At 35.9% G+C, this 22,654-nt stretch overlaps 1 protein-coding gene across 2 annotated transcripts in view; it reads right to left on the reverse strand.

Moving 5' to 3' along the window:
* Positions 1-985: 985 nt before the first annotated feature.
* The window catches only part of chrnb5a (cholinergic receptor, nicotinic, beta 5a), a 50,073-nt gene continuing 28,404 nt past the window's right edge, over positions 986-22,654 (reverse strand). The window contains exons 4-8 of one of the 2 annotated variants that reach the window (XR_012406065.1): positions 22,197-22,306; positions 12,798-13,758; positions 5,500-5,642; positions 4,687-5,284; positions 986-4,635 (exon numbers count right to left, since the gene is read on the reverse strand). Coding sequence is in view for 1 of the 2 variants with exons in the window: in XM_021476333.3 (XP_021332008.1) it covers positions 5,269-5,284; positions 5,500-5,642; positions 12,798-13,758; positions 22,197-22,306 (1,230 nt within the window). In the remaining variant the exon portion in view is untranslated. Of the gene's footprint in view, positions 5,285-5,499; positions 5,643-12,797; positions 13,759-22,196; positions 22,307-22,654 lie in introns of both variants that reach the window. The other variant, XM_021476333.3, reaches the window with a different exon arrangement.

Raw genomic sequence — 22,654 nt, forward strand, 5'->3', positions numbered from 1 at the left:
GGAGATCGGACTTGTGATTGAGTTGGTGTTGGAGAAATGTCGAACAATGAGTTTGACCGAGGAAGTTTGAGGGGGTGAGGTATATGAATGGCGGAACGCAGTATACATGAAGTTTGAGTCAGAGGGGTGTATCTGAAGCTCGGGATCCATCATGAGTGAGTCCAGAGAGAGTCTGAGTCAAATGGTTTAGGGAAGGTCCACTTCCCCCAAATAGCCAACGTGGGAAGCTGATTGGTTTAAGCATAGCCCCGCTACTGAACACTATATATCTAATTTCACTGTACAGGTTCCTCTATGCAAGTTGTCCTGCCCCATGTTTATCTCCAATGAGTGGAACTGTATGAAAAGTAAGATTACTAACACAGGTCTGAAAGTGTGAAAGCATTTTAAAAAATCCATAAATTAAATTACAATACATTAAATCAAGAGCCCTAGCATGGAAAAATAAACAGCATAACAGGGAAGACCACTTGAAAATGTAAAGTACACACTTCTCAGATGTTTCCATAGCTATGAAATATTGTTTTCATGCTTATGTTGGAAGAAAGATTAAGATTAAGGCACCTACATTTATAATGGTTTCCAGGATCTATTTGGAGAGAGCATGTCTGGAGATAGCAAAATACGTCCCAGGAGCTACATTTTTTGCAGTTTGTTTTCGCAAATACATCAGAGGCCACTGTTGACTAAATCGCTGACTGACTGACCCATTCCCCTCATTCTCTAAACCCAATCAATAGTATTTTAAAAAGTACCAATTGTGATCTCCAGAAACGTATATAGGGCTACGTTTTCAAAACGAGCCTATGTTGATGAAAACACATTGTGACATTTAAACAAATATGCACCTATGTATCACGTTAACTGTATATCAATAATATAACATTGCCTACTTGGGATTGCAAGTTTCTATATACTCAATTCAAAGATGGAACAAAAAATTAAATGACAGAAATAGAAGAAACTGCTCTCAAAAACACCAAAAGAAATGAATGAAAATGTTTTATTGTATACTTTTTTATATATATGCAATTACAATGCTTATTTTGAAAAGTCTGTTTGATCATGATGCTGTGATGGTGAAGTGCTTTTCAATCACTGCATGAAACTTTCATTTAAGGCAATTAAAATGTGATTCAGTTCCGGAAAACCACTCGCGGCCAGTAATCAAATGTTCATATCACACAATATTGAGTGCACTATAGGTTGTGTGTCGATGCATTTGTGTGTGAAGTCAAGCAAGAAGAAAAAACCTCTTAGAAAATGAGTCCTTGAGTCAAGGCCTCCAATAATCATCACGCTTTTCAAACCCTGTAAACCTCCTTTGAGAGTAGTGAATGTGTGCCTTGAAAAAATATAAAAGTGAACACTACATAACACGTATAAATATTAGTCATACAAGGATTTGGCTGCAGAGACTTAGTGGCATTTAGAGCAGTCATGTCACACTATTACTGTTTTTCTTAATTACAGAAACAGGATCATTGGTTTACAGCTTTGAGAGTGTAACAGAGATTGCCATGTGACACACAGGAGGGATTTGACTAAGCAACTGAAGGAAGCAGCTGGTGTGTTCATTTGGATCTAAAGGAATCAGATCAGGTAATGGTTGATTTTATGGCTGATTATAATGCTCTTCTCCAATTAATCATCATTTGTGAGTGTACTGCTACCTCAATAAATACAAAATGTAGAAAATATAAAATCGTGTTTACAGCCTGCTTTCCGAGAGCAATACAGCACTCGTTTGTTCAATACACATGATATAAGAAGCCATATTTTGCATAGAAAGATAGTTTGCACTAATTGAGAAATGCTTTTTTTAGCCTGCTTAAAATGAATAGGTTGTTTTCAAATGATGTCATTGATGAAATGCGAAATTCAGATGGAGGGCAGAAAGTAGAGGTGGGAACCTAGACGGGACTCACGGTTCAGTTACGATTATCATGCCATCCATTCCGTTTAATTCTATATCTCGGTGCATCATGGTGCATTTACAATGCTTTCCATACACAATTTGATATTTTACCTCTCAGAGCAAGAATTCTTGTATTAAAATTTGTAATTATATTTATACATTATTTGTAATACAATTTTGTCCTTTAATACAAACAGCCAGATATATGAACTGTACCTTTAAAAACTCAAGGACATGCACAGAACAACATAAGCATTTATAGCAAATAAACAAATATAAATATCTGTGCCTTGTCAAGTGAGTTCTTATACCCCTATAATTGGTCACACACTCAACAGAAAGGGCTGCGATTGGCTCTAACACTCTGGCACTGTTCACGATGAGTGACGCTAATAAACGGCAGCGGCGATCACAGCCGATCAATGAAAGACGCAGTGGAGAAACCTCGCTCTGCAGTCACACTCGTGTCTGTATCCAGAAGTATCGCTGTGCCGACAGGGGAGGAAAAGTTACCTCACGCCAACTGGTCACTGATCCAGAGTGAGAGTGAGAGAGAGAGCGAGAGAGAGAGAAATGGAGTTTACTTTCAGTTTCTCCATATCCTTAAATAGAGGATTCTGCTGTAACTTTAGTGTTCAGCAAACACATGCAGTGAATTGTGCAGAGTTTCTGCATTTTCAAGTAGTTAGAGCATTTTAATTACTCACGCTCGCCTCTCTCGACATTGTAAGCTACCACAATATAGCGCATATGAGATTAATGATGTCAGTACGTAATAATTGGTTAGAATCTATTACTGAACCGATACCAAATTGCATCGCAGTGCACCGAAGAAACAATTAATTTTGACACCCCCTAGCAGGAAGTGGTTGTTCTACATAGGAATCGCTAACAGAACATCAAAATGTTTTTTCAATTTATGTTGTTTAAAATTGTTTAAATGAGCCAAAATAAGAAACGAACAGCTTTTGTAGAACTTCAAAAGTTTTTGTTACAAAAAGGGGAAAGTTCAAGAAATTAAAGAAAATTCGTTAGACAGCAACAATAAAAATTATATATAGGCCTAGCTATGTGTTTAAATATGTTAATGTGTTAAATAAAAATCTGATTTATACACCACCACAAAATCCAGGAGAATATAAATAACGTACCCTGCCATGTAATTACATGAAAGCTCCGTCTTGTTTTGCAATAATCAATTTCTTTAGTGGCATTTTGGCAGAATAAACAACCGTAATCTGAACATCAAGATAAGGAGCACTAGTGAATGTTTGTTGATGGTAAGTTTATCGACTGAACAAAACAAAAATATTTAACCCTTGCGACAAAACTAGATAGTTATTATATATTTCCCCCCTTACCAAAAAAAATAATAATAATAATATTATAGACTATGAGTCAATTCTTTTGTATGCTTTCAACTGTTACTTCACGATGTCTGGAAGATATCTGCATGGGGAAAAACTATAGTAATTTAATAATAAACATGTTTTTGAACCACATAAAGTGTATAATGTGTTCAACTATTTGTTAATTAATGCTACAGAATACTGTAACATTGTGAACTGATAAACTGTAATAACGTTAGTGTAAACTCTGCTGCATTGTGATGGTGTATAATTATAGCGTATAGAACTGAAGCCTATTGAATAATTAGTTTATTAATACAGTACAGTTATGCTAAACAACAGCAACAATATTACTACTTAATTTCAAGTAATTGACCCTACGCTAAGCCACACCCAAAAATCTCCACCCAACAATCGTGGCTTAGCAACTGCAGCTATGCGCAGGGGCTCTGTCAAGCTTTTGAGCAAGTGTATATGTATTGTGTAAATCTGATACCCAGTATCCTTAAAGTTTGGACAGGATGGTGTAATTTTTTCCCCTTTTTAATACCTAAAACCCAAGGGGAGAAATGCCAGCGTGGATCAAACTGTGTGAGAGGTGGTAAATTGGTTTTGATATTCCTGACACATTCAGTCTTAGATCGACGGCAATAACTTACCCTAAACAGATCTAAACTGTGCTTCCTACAAAAATACAAAGCAGGTAATGTTTCACATCTGTCTTTTTCCTTTTTTTCGCTCGATACTATGAGCAATGCTCCGTTTAAGCCTTCGCCATAGTAACTTAGTCATACTAATAGCGAATAGGTCAAGATGACATGAGTTATTGATCCGGAAAATACGAATATGCGAATCTGTTGCTAACTTTACTGAATTTCATATTTCCATTTATTTCAAGCTAAGAATATTTGAAATTACAAATCAACGAGATTTGATCACAAACTGAGCACTTGCAATGAATATACTATACCCATAGCTGTTTATCAGTCATTTATAAAGAGCACACAAACATACTGATTTATAGGCAACTTACTGTACATTGTTATGGGTCAATGATGCTAATATTTGGCACATCCATCAGTTTCCCCTTTCTGGCTGTGTAAAAGCACTACCATGCGTGTTTCCTTTTCAGTTAGTAAAGCTATATTTCATTGCACAACAATTAATCTATCAGACTTTTTGGCTATAAATTGAGAAATCATGGTTTCATGTGTTATTATTAGATTATTTTTGTTGTCACCTCTCCTGCTGAGCATGAGCTAAGCTGTTGAGTGGTTAGCGTATGAGGTGGCTAGGCTAAGCTAGCTTCAATTTTGATTGAATTATTCTCTAATCGGTTGCCTATTATGTGGTGAATACAGTATACCCCTGTAATGCATACTGCAGTCCTTTTTTGTCTGGCTTTCTCTGATATCTCACCTGTTCACTAAAAATGACATTATATCTCTGGCAATGTCTGACATCGGCGCATACATATTGTAAAAGCCATGCCAGGCACGAAAGCTTGACAGGTGTAGCAACAGTAACTAAGGAAGCCGGGACTTAGCGAAGGGTCAATTATCTATAGTATGCTTCCACACACTATATTACTTACTATAGAGTATTTTGTCATGTAACGTAAAAGCTTGTACAGTATCTACCACTCTGATGACAGGCAAATATATTTCAGTTCAGTAGAAAATTCGCCCCTCTTCATGATATAAAGATCCTGCCAACATATGTGGTTATTTTCTATTTTATATCTCCTTTGAAATATGGTATAAATGACAAAAATACGGATGTTATGTCTCCAATTCAGTTTTTTACTTCCTGCCCTCCATCTGAATATCACACGTCACCAGAACCACGTGATTGAAAACAACCTATTTTAGGTAGATTGTGATTAAGATTATTATATTTATTCTAAGGTGGTGTAGGTTATGTTCTGCTGAAAACTGATGCATGTGATGTCAAAGTTCAGTCAATAGGTTTATCCAAAAGTGGCAGAATTGCTTGGACACTTTAAAAATCTCCATATCTGCAAAAGGAAGACACAGAAAAGAGGATGGTGGGATGGGGAAAGGGAAAGGAGGAAGAGAAGGACAGAAAGAAAGAAGCAGATCATCAGTAAACTTTTGCAAATTGCAGGTGACGCAGTTGTTGACAACATATTAAGTTTGCAAAACTCCGGAAGGCACTGGCCTTCAAACACTCCTCTGTCATGAATTAAAGAGAGAGAAAGATGTGACTCACTCTTCCTCTGCGACGGGGGTGTTGTAGCTTTGAAAGAGCGGCTGAACAAATAGTCCGAGTGTGCCGACGACACACACCAGGATAAAAATCCACAGGAAGAGGCGATCGATCACCATGGCCACATACTTCCAGTCCTCAATGATCTGCAGGACGCATACAAGTGGAAAATACTTAAATTACTACTGTATATATGCAGTCATGGGGGAATCAGGTGTGGGCTTAAAGCTTGAGCTTCAGCAAAATTCTGATGGTGTTTTAGCCAGAGATGGCAAAAGTACAAGCATCCTTCACTTAAGTAGAATTACAGATACTCATTTTTAAAACGACTCTGGTAAAAGTACTGACTACATGTTTGTACTTAAGTTAAAGTAAAGAAGTACGGCCTCAAAAATGTACAAAAGTAAAAAAGTAAAATTCCTCGTTTCAACCACATATATATTTATACATATATAAAGACAGGTGGTATTCGTGAATAATAGCTAACTATATTGGCAGTAGTGTATAAGAGTGTGTGTAAATGTGAGTGTGTATGGGTGTTTCCCAGTACAGGGTTGCAGCTGGAAGGGTAACATTTTCTTTTTGGCGTAGTCCCTTTATTTATCTGGGGTCGCCACAGCAGAATGAACCGCCAACTTATCCAGCACACATTTTACACAGCGGATGCCCTTCCAGCTGTAACCCATCTCTGGGAAACATCCATACATACCCATTCACACTCATACACTACGGACAATATAGCCTACCCAAACCGGACCACCCGGTAATAACCCATGTGAACGCAGGGAGAACATGCAAACTCTACACAGAAGTGGCAACAGACCCAGTGGAGGCTCAAACCAGCGACCTTCTTGTTGTGAGGTGACAGCACTGCCTACTGTGCCAATGCGTCACCTGCATATATACATAGTAGTAAATGAATCTAAATATTCATTCATTCATTTTCTTGTCGGCTTAGTTCCTTTATTAATTCGGGGTCGCCACAGCGGAATAAACCGCCAACCCATCCAGCAAGATTTTACGCAGCGGATGCCCTTCCAGCCGCAACCCATCCCTGGGAAACATCCACAAACACACTCAGACTCTACGGACAATTTAGCCTACCCAATTCACCTGTACCGCACGTCTTTGGACTGTGGGGGAAACCAGAGCACCCGGAGGAAACCCACGCGAAGCCAGGGAGAACATGGAAACTCCACGCAGAAACGCCAACTGAGCCGAGGTTCGAACAAGCGACCCAGCGACCTTCTTGCTGTGAGGCGACAGCAATACCTACTGCGCCACTGCCTCGCCCTAAATCTAAATATGAGTAGTCATTATTTTTATTTGACTTTGTTATTTATATAATATGTATATAATAAATAATAAATGCTGCAAAATGCAAATTGTCATGAATAAACTGAAAAAAGCCCCCCGACATGGAGAAGGCATGGAGGTAATGTTTTTTTTTTTTTTTTATTTCTATACAAAATAATAATTTTAATCTATTTATTTTTGCTGTACATCCTGGACCTTTGTTAATGCATAGCTAATAGTTTTGTCCTGGACTTTAGACCAGCTTTCATTTGGTCAATGGTGCAGTCTATTTCAGTTTCTCAAAATAGCAACGCACTAACAATGCGCCTTAACGCACCTCCTTTTTAGACTGGGACACCTATGAGTCCACAAAGTGGCTCAAAACGAGAAAATTAGGGTTGCGCTAGTCTGGAAATAGCAACAAATCACACCATACACAACATCTTGCGCCTTATTGCGCCAGGTGTATGATAGGGCCCTTAGACTTTGCGCATAGACCATTAAATTAGAGCCCTACAATTTCCTGCTATTTCCTATCTCTAGTTAAGTATACAGATAAAAATTACTTGCATCTTTAACTACACCAACAAATCAGTATTCAGTTGGTTGAACTAAATCTTATACAGTAGTAAGTTATTAGAAGATGAGTCAATACTTGGAGAACTGGATATACTGGTTGTGCTGTATTCACTTGTCAGAGTAATTTGAAATCATGCTACACTGGTTAATCTGTTGTTTTTTATTCAGTCATTAAGAAAAGCTCTTTTAAGTAATTTGCTGAAGAAACTTCACTGGTTGTGCTGTGTGCTTTTTGTTTCACTGCAAGGATTTGACTCATAAGAGTCATTTGTTCAAAAACCAAACTATATTTGTTGTAGTGATGAACATTTTTTAATTGACTGAAATGTCTTAGCTCTAAAAAGTTCATTAATTCATTTGTTTTCTTGTCGGCTTAGTCCCTTTATTAATCCAGGGACGCCACAGTGGAATGAACCGCCAACTTATCTAGCAAGTTTTTATGCAGCGGATGCGCTTCCAGCCGCAACCCATCTCTGGGAAACATCCACAAACATACACACACTGATACACTACGGACAATTTGGCCCACCCAATTCTCCTGTACTACATGTCTTTGGACTGTGGGGGAAACCGGAGCACCCGGAGGAAACCCACGCGAACGCAGGGAGAACATGCAAACTCCACTCAGAAACACCAACTGAGCCGAGGCTCGAACCAGCGACCCAGCAACCTTCTTGCTGTGAGGCGACAGCACTACCTACTGTGCCACTACTTCGCCTTCTAAAAAGTTCTCTAGTTTACAAATCATACAACATGTTTTTTCATGTTATTTTTTAATTCCATAACTGATACCTTAAAGGATGACACGTTTGCTCAGTGGGTAGTACTGTTGCTTTACAGCAAGAAGGTTGCTAATTTGAGTCCAGGCTAAGCCAAGAAGCCTTTATGTTTGGAATTTTCACATTTCCCTGTGTGGGTCTTCTGTGGGTTAGTCTCAGTCTCAGACTTCACACCAAACACCGCCCGTGGACCTTTGGCTAAATGTCTGATTCATAAGGTACACTTTTCTGGAAACAGATCCTTAATCATCCAAAGATTGGTTTTATATATATAGGATTTTCAGGATTCAAGTGTTTAGCACTCTTATTCAGCCAAGTCAGAGCGGATAAAAAAGCTGTGATGTTTGTATTGATACATGCTCATTGATAAATGTATAACTTTCTTAGACATTTATGAACCAGTGATTTACTGCCTGCACACCCGTCTGTTATTGTAGGGATAACTTTGCTACAATGAGCATTTATTTATTAAACTTAAATGCTGAATTATTACAAGGATGTGCACTGTGATTACATGTTGGGCTGTAATTGTGAGGGCATGTCCACATCGTCAAACAGGGCACGGCACATAACAAAAAGTTATTGATTGGTTAACCTGACTGTATTATAACATAGTGGGTGGTCCTTGACCAAAAGCGTCCAAAACTCCCAGACCTTCAGCTGTCAGACTGTCTATGCGAGGTCTAGCTATGTGAGACTACCTCCGGGTGCTCTGGTTTCCTCCACAGTCCAAAGACATGCGGTATAGGTGAATTGGATAAACTAAATCTAATCATTTTTGGGGGCTGGGTTGTGGCAGGAAGGGCATCTGCCAGTAAAACATGTGGCAGTGTAATTGGAGGCTCTTTATGCTGTGGCAACCCATATAAAATCAGGGAATAAACCAAAGGAATATGGGTAAAATGACCCAATTGGACTGCACTGGTTTGTGTTCATTATTTTTGAATTCATTATAAAGAAAAAAGCTTCGGTGTGACATTCATTTTAGAATTGGACTACACTAGATTTGCTACAATTTTTATTTATTTTTTACACGTTAAGTTGTCTGGGCTTCTAAACTCCTTTAGTCTGAAAGCTATATCACTTGTGCAGCATTTTATATTTTTAGTTTACTTAAAAATGACTGGCTTATAAGGGTTATTATTTAAAGGTGCAGTAGGTGGTTGTCTTCAGAAGCAGTTTTTGTTGTGCTGGTTGAAAGTCTCTTCACATTCAAATAGTAATGATTAAAGTAAATGATCTAAATGTATTTTTTCATGTATTTTAATATTCTGGGTAGGGCATAAGACTAAAAAATGTTCATCCAATTAAAATAGTGCCAGGCCGACATCTACCATAATTCTGATAAGTAGCCCAAACTGTCTGTCAGCAAATACAGATTTGAGCTACTGCGGACCTGTTTGTACGCAGCTCTGCCGTACTTTTTTAAAATCCTGAATCCATATTGGAGTTACTTTTGCATGCTGGAGGACGAACGACACCATAGCTAAAGTATTTCTCTTTAACAGGTAATGTTGTGTTTTAAAATTATTTTTGTCACACAGAGCTGATGTAGATTGGGTTGTTTTGAATGGGTTATATGCACTCAAGTGTTGTTCAGCCACTAAAATTTCCCAGTGAAAGATCGATGTGACTATTTTCAGTTTGATAAGGGCCTTTTACAACATCGATAATGTAGATTTTATTTAGTTTGACAACAAAACATTAGTAAATGCTATTCCTTCCTAGCCTCCTTTACTGAGTTAAAATTGGTTTTATAATCACATTGGGTCATTTTTGAACAATGACAACCTGTGACACACTCCCTATATCGTTTACCGCTACACTGAATATTTGGTCAGAAATAGCATGTAAATGGCTTAGAAAATAGTGTAATAATGAGTGTAATTCCTGCACACCACCGGCCAAGCTTTAGCTCAACACTTAAGAGAGGGTGCTGTCATCTTTATGGTGTGCACGCTCATGTTTTCAGGAGGCGTGGCTTTAGACAGCAGGGGAGGGATGGTGTTTCAGGGATTTATGCTAACAGGCTAGCATTGTGGCAAATCACCTACTGCACATTTAAGTCATTTATATTCTTGTGGTTACTTTTAATATTTTTTGATTCACTATAATGAACCAGCTCCTGTAGCTATTAGTAGAACTGAAAAACACTAGTTGATAAGGAGGTTTTTGATTCACTGTAAAAAAAATAAAAACATAATAATTTACTTAAGAATTAAATTACACTAGTTATAAGTTGAAAAATCATACTACACTGTAAAAGTGTCAAATGTAAGTTCTGAAACCAAATGTAATTCTATAGACATCACATGTTGTTGTTTTTTTTTTATTTCACTGAAGAAACATATATCTGATTTGTTCATGAGATTATATAGTTTGTGATCCACAAGTGTTTTCTATTTTTTAAGGTTGTAAATTGCATTATGAGACCTTGAATTCTCTCACTCTGTCGACTTTTGTTTTGAAAATTCAACTCTACAGTTTGTGACTTTACAGTCATTTTAGTATTTTGAAAAAATAACATATATAACAAAAAATAGAAATAGAAAAAAGTCTGTATAGGGCAAGATTATTAATCTGGGGTAACCACAGTGGAACAAACCGCCAACTTATCCAGCAAATGTTTTATGCAACCCATCACTGGGAAACATTCATACACTTTTATTCACATACATACACTAAAGTCAATTTAAGCTTACTCATTTCACCTATAGTGCATTTCTTTCGACTTGTGGGGGAAAGCGGAGCACCTAGAGGAAACCACACTAACACGAGGAGAACATGCAAACTCCACACAGAAATGCCAACAGATCCAACCGAGGCTTGAATCAGTGACCTTTTTGCTGTGAGGTAACAGCGCTACCCACCTCGCCACCATGCCACCCCAGGAATTAATATGATTACAAAATATTTTAATTGTTTCCCAGTAATGGGTTCCACCTGGAAGGGCATCCGTTGCGTAAAAATGTGCTGGATAAGTTGGCGGTTTATTCCGCTGTGGCGACCCCAGATTAATAAAAGGACTAAGCCGAAAAGAAAAAGAATGAATGAATGAATGAATGAATGAATGAATGAATGAATGAATGAATGAATGAAGGCTGAATAAATGAAAGTCTGTAAAATAACAGAAAATTTACTGGCAGTTACTTACAAGGTTTTTGTACCATAAATATTTAAAACACCAACCAAGACAATATACTGTATGACTTTAATCTATTAAAAAATGTTAACAAACGCAACTTTTTCAAACTTTTCAAGGCTAAAGATTGTTGGAAGAAGTACCATAATGCAATTCTAAATATAAATGTAATGTAAAGGTAAAAGTAATATAAATAAACAGGAAAAAAACAAACAAAAAAAAAACATGAATAACAGATAAATAAAAAATTGAAAAATATCCATATATATACACTTGAAGTCAGAATTATTAGCCCCCCTAAATTATTAGCCCCCTGTTTATTTTTTTCTCCAATTTCAGTTTAACATAGATATTTTTAACATAATAGTTTTAATAACTCCTCTCTAATAACTGATTTATTTCATCTTTGCCATGATGACAGTAAATAATATTTGACTAGATATTTTTCAAGACATTTCTATACAGCTTAAAATGACATTTAAAGGCTTAACTAGGTTAATTAGGTTAACTAGGCAGGTTAGGGTAATTAGACATGAATAGTTTATTCTTTAGACTATTGAAAATATATATATATATATATATATATATATATATATATATATATATATATATATATATATATATATATATATATATATAGCTTAAAGAGGCTAATAATTTTGACCTTAAAATGTTTTTCAAAAATGTAAAAGCTGCTTTTATTCTAGCCAAAATAAAACAAATAATAATAATTATTTGTTTTCTTTCTAAACTAATAATTCTGACTTAAAATGTATATGAGCAATATCACACGAGTAGCAGTGCGATATGGCTGTATATCGGCACAGGTAGGAGGCACGATCGAGTGCCTTGATGTCCCACCACCAGTGACGATATACAGCTATATTGCTACCAGTGTAATATTGCATTTATGCAACAGTTTGATGGCATAATTGTGTATATACAAAGGAAAATCAAACACGAAGAGTCTAAAAACCCTTTTGTATGAGGAACTACTTTCTTCTACCATTTCTTCACATCTGCAGATGACGTCAGAACAGCAGAAACCATTGCTACCTCACTTTAGAGCTAGTATTTTAATTAATTAGTGTTGTGTTTGCAATAAGGAAAAACAATAAACACATGCAGGCATTTCTTCTTTCTTTCTTTTTACTGAACTACTATGCAGTAACGGAAACTGGAGACTCCTTAGAAACAAACAGATGGCCAACCAAAGAGTACTACTAAGAGAACTAGTATAAATATATAGCTTATTCATTAGCTCGAAAATCAGAGAAAGCTGCTTGTATTGCTTGCTTTGTGCTTCCCTAAAAATAGCCGAACCCCAGATTGATTAATTCAAGAACCATATTACACCAGTAATGCTGCATGTTTTTTAAAACGCTAACTGGCTGACTCCTTATTTATTCGAGAATTGTATTACACAGGCTGTGTTGTCTGATAAAACTCATCTACTAAAACTTGTCTAATCCATCAAGTCAATCAATAAAAAAAAACCTTCTCACCCCTTCATCGTCGTCTTCGATCTTCATATGTTCCGCAATGAACCTCACGCCTTCAATGGCCTCATCCACGTCTGGATCGTGCCTGACTTTCACCCTCTGCCTGAACTCTGACCCCTCAGGAAGGTCACCGACCCTCCAAGCACCACACACTCGCCCCGGGTCATCACTTAAGAAGTAAGAGTCTCCATCCAATCTCAAGCCCTTGGTATCCGAGGAGAAGGATTTCCGCTGGTGCTTCCGTCTGAATCTCTCCCGTACATTAGACCTTCCCGGTCGGCGCATTAAAAGAAAAAAGGGAAGCTTATGCAGGAACACACGCTTGACCCACTCTGGCATACGATGAGTGGATGGAGAACGATGGTGGACGTTGAGCACACACACACTCGTCACGATAGAAAACGTGACCAGCACCATCGTGAACATCAGATATTTTCCTATTAATGGAACGGCCAGTGATGTTGGAGGAACGATCTTCGAGATCAGGAGCAGAAACACAGTAAGAGCCAGAAGAACCGAAATACACAGCGTCATCTTCTCCCCGCAGTCTGAAGGAAGGTAGAAAACCAGGATGGCAAGAGACGTGATGAGGACGCAAGGAATGATGAGGTTGATGGTGTAAAAAAGAGGCTTGCGTTTGATGACAAAGTCGTACGTGACGTCCAGGTAAGTGGGATCGCTGAGGTCTTCATTTCTTCGGCCAGGGAGAGACACAATATCCCATTCTCCGCTAGGGGTGTAGTCATCACGACTGGCAAAATCAGACGTCAAGTAGAGGTCTAGTTCTGTGCGGTCGTAGGTCCAAGAGCGGAATTTAAGCGTGCAGTTCTGTTGATCAAAGGGGAAGTTGCGGACTTCAATGGCACAGGCGCTCTTGTAGATGGCAGGAGGGAGCCAGAAAATGTCACCAGTGTTGGAGACGACTGCATTGCAGTAAAATGATACTTCATACACACCATCTGCACTGTAAGAGAAGAGAATACACACTCTAATATCCATATGTTTATTTGTATGTGACAAAATGAAGCACTTTAATACAGTTTTTTTTTTTTGACAAATATTAAACAATGAATGTTCTGAATTTTTGTTTTAAATTAATTGGCTTAAAATTTGGTTTCTGAGGTAATGCTTAATAGACGGTGTTTAATTACTTTAAAAGTTTACCAAAGGCGAAGCAAATTATTAAAATGGTATTTTGGTATTAGGTGCAGTGTATTTTTTAATATAATAAAAGTCTTATAGTAAATTGAATAAATTCATGAAAATGAACCTATAATTGTAAAAAAAAAATGGTGTGTCAAAATTATTATGCTAAGAAGGAATGTGCGATCTGGAGAAAATATTCAATTTAATATTTAATTAATGTTTAATTTTGTAGTCAAGATTTAGCTCAATAATCTGTATCGTAGCTTTTTACTGCTAAAATGCAGTGCCTGAAAAGATATTAACTTACTTAAACATTTATTCAATTTTATTTTTAAATATTCAGAAATTAAATACTAATCTTCTCTATAGCGAATAGTTTACCTTACCTTTCTGTAAACAGTTTGAACTCAAATTAGAGAGATAGTGTAGCTTATGACACAAACAACAAATAATAATAATTCTAAAAATACAGAACACTCAGCACACTAACATGGCCGAAACAGCTCTGAAATTGTACTTTGCCATTGCTTGCTACAAGATTGAGTATCATTGGAATAATTTCAGCTTACTTTTTAGCAAGACATTTATCACTCAATTGTGCTCAGTCAATTGCTAGTAAGCCTATTACACACAGACGGCAAATAAATAATACAAATATATTTCATATTGCAGCCTAATGCAATTAGCTAATTGCAATGTTTCAAATTGCGATTACAATACAATTTCAATTTATCTCACAGCCCGCATAATAAAGAACTTTCACAACAAAATATAAAGCAATTTTAACTTGATCGCCAAAAGCATTTTGTATAAGATAATTACTTTCTCTTCTTACTGTATGTGCTTCTATGCAGACTGTTTATAAGATACTTTGATTTAGGTTATATTTTTTGCGGAACACATATTTGAAAAAGAAAGGTTTTATTTATAAATTATACGATTTTTTAAAACAGTAAATATTAGTGTGTTTAAAACAATGATTTTTCAGCATAAATGTAGCATTTATATAGTTATTTATTATTAAATTACAAAAAAAATTATAATTATAATTATAAAAATTATAATTATAATTTTTTGTAAAATTCTTCCTCAAAAAAAAAAAAAAAACAATTGGAGCTATATATAGATTTACTGATAAAAAAAAAAAAAACTTTTCATAACTGGTTTCTGAAAAAAAAAAAATCTCCAAAATAATTTCAAAAATTTTTAATATTCATTCATTCATTCATTTTCTTTTCGGCTCAGTCTCTTTATTAATCTGGGGTCATCACAGAGGAATGAACCGCCAACTCATCCAGCACGTTTTTACGCAGCGGATGCCCTTCCAGCTGGAAACCATCACTTGGAGAAAAAAAAATATATTAAATATATTATTTTGTAATCAAATTAATTCCTGTGGTGGCACAGTGGGTAGTGGTGCTGTTACCTCACAGCAAAAAGGTCACCGGTTCTGTTGCCATTTCTGTGTGGAGTTTGCATGTTCTCCTCATGTTATTGTGGGTTTCCTCCGGGTGCTCTGGTTTCCCCCACAAATCCAAAGACATGCGCTATAGGTGAAATGAGTAAGCTTAAATTGTCCGTAGTGTATGTGTGTGAATAAGGGTGTATGAATGTTTCCCAGTGATGGGTTGCAGCTGGAAGGGCATCCGCTGCATAAAACATATGCTGGATAAGTTGGCGGTTCATTCCGCTGTGGCTACCCCAGATTAATAATCTAACTAAGCCAAAAAGAAAATGAATGAATGAATGAATGAATGAATGAATTGATGACATTAATTCCTTAAAAATGACCTAAAGCTAAAGTGAAATAATAAAATGTAATTTGGAAAATATTTATGTGATATTTTGTGTATAATAATATTATTGTCGAATATTTATGTGGTATTTTAGCTGCCAATATACCCGAAAAACTGGTGTCAAAAATAAAATACTTGAGATTTTAAATTGACAAAATATATATATTTTTTAATTACAAAGTGTTTTGTAAGCTTTCTCTTATATTAGTTTCTCTCAAAAAACTCAGTCTGAAAAACCATGCGTATGAGATGTGAAAACGCCTCCTCATCACACACACACACAGTTCCTGATTAACATGCATTTATTAACAGATCTTTAATCCAGAATCTCTTTCTCTCTATGCCCTTGAATAAATGACTAGTGTACAGCTTCTTAATTAAAATTAGCATAGAAATACAATGCTTATTTTAGCAAAGGATTACACGCACCAGTGTCTCTTTACACGAGGAAATGCCTCTTAAACAAATTAAGTCTCATTTCACCCAGTGCATCCGTTCAAGACACAAACATGTGCAAGTGCATCCTCCCTTTTTATTAACTATAATGGAGATTATCTAACACACATTACTTCCATTAGGAGCACACATCTGAGCTAGATCCCACCCAAACGTTTTTTTTTTTTTTTTTTTGTCATCAAACTTTTATTTATTTTTTTCATTCTTCTGAGCTTTGTCAACAGCGCAGACATGAACGACCTGAAAGAAGAGCAACAAGGGAGGCGAAGGCTCTTGCTTTGGGCAATTCTCTAGCATAATTAGCCAGTCTGTTGGAACAGTGACAGCTTGCTTGTTGTGTTGAGTTTGTCACTAAACACTGACTGTGCTACAAAGCTTTAAAACATCCCAAAAGTTTACAGGGCTTATGGCCTGATTAAGAACGGAGAGTGCAATAAGATAATAAAAAATAAGTGAGCTACTAATGTTTCTTACAGTTGAAATCAGAATTATTAGCCCCCCTTTGAATTTCTTTTTCTTTTTCAAATATTACCCAAATGATGTTTAAGAGAGCAAGGGAATTTTCACAGTATGTCTGATAATGTTTTTTTTCTTCTGGAGAAGGCCTAATTGTTTTATTTTGGCTAGAACAAAAGCAATTTTTCTTTTTTTTTTTAAACCATTTTAAGGTCAAAATCATTAGCACCTTAAAGCTATATTTTCTTTTCGACTGTCAGCAGAACAAACCATCGCAATACAATAACTTGCCTAATTACCCTAACCTGCCTATAACCTAATTAACCTAGTTAAGCCTTTAAATATCACTTTGAGCTGTATAGAAGTGTCTTTACAAAATGTCTAGTAAAATATTAATTACTGTCATCATGGCAAAGATAAAATAAATCAGTTATTAGAAATGAGTTATTAAAACTATTATGTTCAGAAATAAGTCAAAAACAATCTTCTCTCTGTTAAAGAGCCCATATTATGGGTTTTTGAAAATTCCCCTCCATGTAGTGTGTAACACAGCTCTAAGTGAAGTGAAGTATCCAGCTAAGGCTTAAATCTGTAAGAATACAGTGTTTAAAACGGTTGATTCATCTATAAAAGAGTCGACTCATAGTGCTTCAAACGAGTCGCCTTGATACCGACTCCTTAGGTGTTTCGCCATGACGTACGAACGAAACCAAGTTATTCACGTGCACGCGCAAACCCGGGAGATTTCAAACCTGAGGCCCCGCCCTCTGACGCAGAAACCCAGACACACACACACACCCACAAACACACGCACACCCACAAACACACGCACACAAACATGCCGGTCGATTGAAGTAACACTGCAGATGGACATTATATTGAGTCTCTACCCAAAGATGAAACATCAGCATTATAACCAAGCAGTTGGAATCTTCTGGAAGCTACATGCTACAAAGAATACTTCATCTGAGTTTGTTAAAGGAAGGATCAGTAAAGAGTAACTGATGGACGTCAGGATGGGTTTCTTCCATTTCTCAAGTGTAAGTACGTGCGGTTAAAGTTGTTGCCTCGTTTACTCTAGCTTGCAAATGTATTTAGTTGTGATTTGTTACTTGTAACCGCGTGTACTGTATCAGGTTAACTGGATATATTATCTTATCGCGTGCAAAGTCACGTTAAAAACGCGACGCGTGCTGTTTGTTTATGGAGCTCCGTGCTAGAGTTCTGCTCCCGCGATTTATTCGGAAATGTATTCCCGCGCCGCAGAAATCTGGCGCGGAGAGAGAGAGAGAGAGAGAGAGCGAGAGAGAGCGAACGAACGAACGAGCTTTGTGTACTTTGTGCTGTGTGTGTGTTTTTATACAGACAGCTTGGCTGTCTGGACTGTATACTGGGTGATATTTGGTTGTGTTCTCCGCTCTAGCGGGATCGGGCGCGGCGGGCAGAAAACGGAGCGGGTTCTTAGGCTAAAACCTGGCGGGTGCGGGCTGAAGCGGGAGCGTTGTCATCCGGAGGTGTGTGTGTGTTTTTGTGTGTGTGTGGTATGGCGAGTACACGACTGTCTCCTTCGTTCGGTTATCCGTGGCACTATCCACTCGCCATAGTGTGGCAGCTAAAATCCACGCCTACACTATCGAGCGTGTATGAACTGTGATTACTTTTTAAATTGCTGATTAGCTATTGGCCATTTCCCTCTCTGACTGAAGGCAGTCGACCAATCGCGACAGACTGTCATCGGTCCAATCAGCGCAGATTAGCTTCGCGCTAAGGAGGGGTTTGGGAACAAATGAATCACTGGACGATTCATACAGGAGTCGCTGGGATAATTAGGTAAAAATAAATGCAGATTATAAGACCATGAAAGTGTTTTTTGACCTTGCATGCATATTAGACTGTTGTTGGAGACCCTTACAACCAAGATATGACCCTATTTCATGTATAATATGGGCTCTTTAAACAGAAATTGGGGAAAAAATAAAATAGAAATAGGGGGCTAATAATTCAGGGGGTTTAATACAACTATACATGCTAGTCCATTTAGTCTTTTTTGATAATTTAAGGAATTAATTAGTGTTGTAAAATAGTGTTGTAAATAATAAGGATACGCAAAATAAATACATTTAAATATAAATTGAAGCCAGTGAATATGTTGTCTTGTATGCAAAGATGGCCACTGCAGTAGATCATACATAATTCAGTGACGTGTATAAAAAGAACAACCTATTATATGCTGTATTAAGAGGAGCAAGATCTAATTTCGATGCAGTCTGACACAATATCACACTAATTAAAAATTGGATATATAGGAGCAAGTTTCTTGTAAACACTAAATGAAAAACAATGTCTAGATTGATGTAAGGTACTAATTCCAAGGTTGACTTTCCTCACAATATGATTAATTTGTGATTTAAAGGAAAGTTCAGAATCCATGCCATACTCCAAGGTATTTAATCTTATCAACTTTACGCAAAGAAGTATCAATACATAATATTGAATAAGAGTAACTTTTGTATTTAAGTTTTTGTCTGGAACCAAAAATCATAATGTAAGATTTTGTTTTATTAAGCAATTATCTAAAAGCCAATTTTAGAACAGATTAAAATCATTCTAAAGGGACAACTGATTTTGTAAGATATCAGAATGTGACACGTATATGGGGCTATTTCACTTATTGAAAATGAATGGTAAATTATTACAGTTTTTCTTAGTCGCTTTGGTGCATTTCTCACTACACTATTTACATTTGCACAACAGTTAATGCATTTCTCAAAACAATTAGTGCAAACCGCAAAACCTAGCTGATAACCTGCAAAAGCGCGTCACATGCTCAAAATGGATAGTTCATTCCTCAAAAGCAAGTATTCATGTCGATCAAACTGTCAGTATCGTCAAAATGAAAAGTCCTGACATCATTGTTTATGAACAAGATAGTCAAATGCTTAGTCATGTTTTCATTATGACAGTTTACTCTGTACATTTTTTCAATGCAAAAAAAATCAGATTTTGGTGACACTTCCTGAAAATGCTCAAGACAGCACTATATATGCTATTTGCACAGCCATTTGAAAACTTCAGTAAAGTGAGACATCATTGCATTGAGTGAGTTATCTGAGTACAAGACACTGAATATGTACGTTTCACATTTTTACTGCATTTGCTCTTTGCAATCCTAATTTACTCACAGCATTGTGCAAAAGAATAAACACACCCTTATTTACAACAAACATAAACTCCCTTTAGGTAGAGCTGGGCACAACTGTACACAATATTGCAGTACATATTGGAACTGAGCCTACAACATACACAGGTCTGTATATCATTCATCAAATTGTTCAATTTTAAAGACATTTTCAGGAAAATAAATATTTAAATTTGGTTTATAAAAATTAGTTTGACAGATTTTGACAACTAGTTCACCATTTTTGTATGTAATGACTCCAGTAATGAAATGAGGACTATTAGTTTTATATGGAATGACTATTCAGCATTTACAAGATAAGTTCATTTTGACTGACATGACAGAAGCAAATAATAATGTTATAAATAGCAGAGAGTTGTATAAAAGCAATTAATGCTTGTCCAAAAGCATTCACAATTTGTTGAAAAGAATGAGAAACTGCTACCAGGATGTGCACAAATGACTAATTGTTTTGAGAAATGCATTAACTGTTGTGCAAATGTAAATAGTGTAGTGAGAAATGCACCAAAGCGACTGAGAAAAACTGAAACATAAATTTAAAAAAATCAAGTGGTCCTAGTATTGAACCCTGAGGAACACCTCTTTATTGAACCAAGAAATCTGAGATAAACCCATTTAATACTACAAATTGTTTTCACATCGCATTCAGACAGACCAATAGCACGAGGCTTATCTAAAAGTAAATGTTGATCAACTAAATCAAAAGCTTTGCATAAATAAAAAAAAAAAAAAACACACATGTGAGTTTACCATCATCAGCAGTTTATGGCTGTTTCACTTTACTTCAGGACGCATTAATGCCGCTCTGTAGGTCTATTGGAGACATTCAAAAATTTTCCTTGCAAAGCTTATAAATGTTGACATACTATATGTTATATGTTATAAATGTTACATAAACACACTAAATCCCACTTTAGCAGGGTTTATTTGAGAGGGCACAAGAAAATCTGCACTTGAGCAGTGTATATTTGAGGGGTGTGCAAGAAGTTTTGTGCACAAACAGAGGAAATCTGCGCAAAAGAGATTTGTGTAACATAAATGCGACCTCGACTTGTAATACTGCGCTCACAACATTTGTCATCGAATATAACGCCAAAGGTAGTTGGTAGATCTGTGTAAAGAGCCCAACAAAGTCTGCCGCTACAGCTGGAAAAAATCCTAAAGGAAACACTGTTACTATATTACTGTATTAATATTACACAATGAGGTATATGCAGAAACATGCGGAAGGACTTTGAATTTTGCAGTAACCGGTGCCTGAACCGATACTTTTTAGGCACAAAATTAATTGACAAAAATAATAATAATAATAAATATATATATATATATATATATATATATATATATATATATATATATATATATATATATATATATATATATATATATATATATATATATATATATATATATATATATATATATATATGAGCAATATCACACGAGTAGCAGTGCGATATGGCTGTATATTGGCACTGGTGGGAGGCGTGCGTTGGCACAAGGCCGCAGGCCGAGTGCCTTAGTGCCCCCACCAGTGCCGATATACAACCATATCGCACTGCTACTCGTGTGATATTACGTTTATACAACAGTTTGATGGCATAATTGTGTATATAAAAACAAAATCAAACATGGAGAGTCTCAAAAAACCCTTTTGTATGAGAAACTACTTTTTTTCCGGATTCAAATCATAAGCTGACAGTTAAACAGTTGAGCGTGCATCTTGTAAACTTTAGATCTGTAGTGTCTGCTTTTTGCTGGCTGTATGTGGGCGGAGTAATACACAAAGGGTAAAGAGGCTGTAGGAGTTCTGATATCAGCCAATCAGATTTGAGAATATATATATATGTATTTTTTTTTAATAAAAATATATATATAAAAAAAAAATATATATATATATATATATATATATATATATATATATATATATATATATATATATATATATATATATATATATATATATATAATTATAATTATATGAAGTTTCTGAACTAGCCTGCCGATTCTTATAGGCGCGTACGTGTAAACAGCTTTTGTCAACTCGTTTTACACTTGAACAATTAAATGAACACTGAAGTCTATTGAACTGATTACATTTTAATTATATTAAAACACCAATGCTGTAAAATGAACCATATAAAATGTTTAAAAAGTCACACTAACTTCACCAGAAGTTTATCAGTATGGGAAGAAACACAAGCTGTGCATATACCCCATTTTACTACCGTTTAATAATAGTTATATTGTATTTTGATCAAATATGCAGAATGTAGCCTCAAGAGATTTTTTTTTCATTTTCTTTTAAATCACAAAGGAAATGTATTTTTGACAAACACAATGACATACTTGTTATAGAGTACTATATCAGGAAGCCAGATGTGCCGTGATGGTATTCTCAGTTTTTTGATGCCCTCATACTCATTTGGATCCCAAACCAGTCTGTAGTCATTCCACTCCTAAAGAAAAAGAAGAATGTGGTTTAAACTGGTCAAAATGGGTGATAACATGTTTCAGCTCTGGAAAGAAATGAAGAGATTTCTTCAAAGATATTATTGGTTATCTGCATTTGCAATTAATATGTGTGTATTAGGTAAAATGTTTATTTGCCTACTGATAACATGTCTTCAATATTTAAAATAAAAAGTATATTGTGTAGAGCATTTGACAGCATTAGAATTTACTGCATCTTTTTGGACCTTAAATGTTTTTTTATTATTATTCATAAATAACATCATGTATTTAAAATTTGAACACATATTTTATAGTTATTTTGTCACTTTCTGCCAAAATGATAATATTCCAAC

This window comes from Danio rerio, chromosome 1, assembly GCF_049306965.1.
Source record: "Danio rerio strain Tuebingen ecotype United States chromosome 1, GRCz12tu, whole genome shotgun sequence".
In the NCBI taxonomy this organism is placed as follows: Eukaryota; Metazoa; Chordata; class Actinopteri; order Cypriniformes; family Danionidae; genus Danio; species Danio rerio.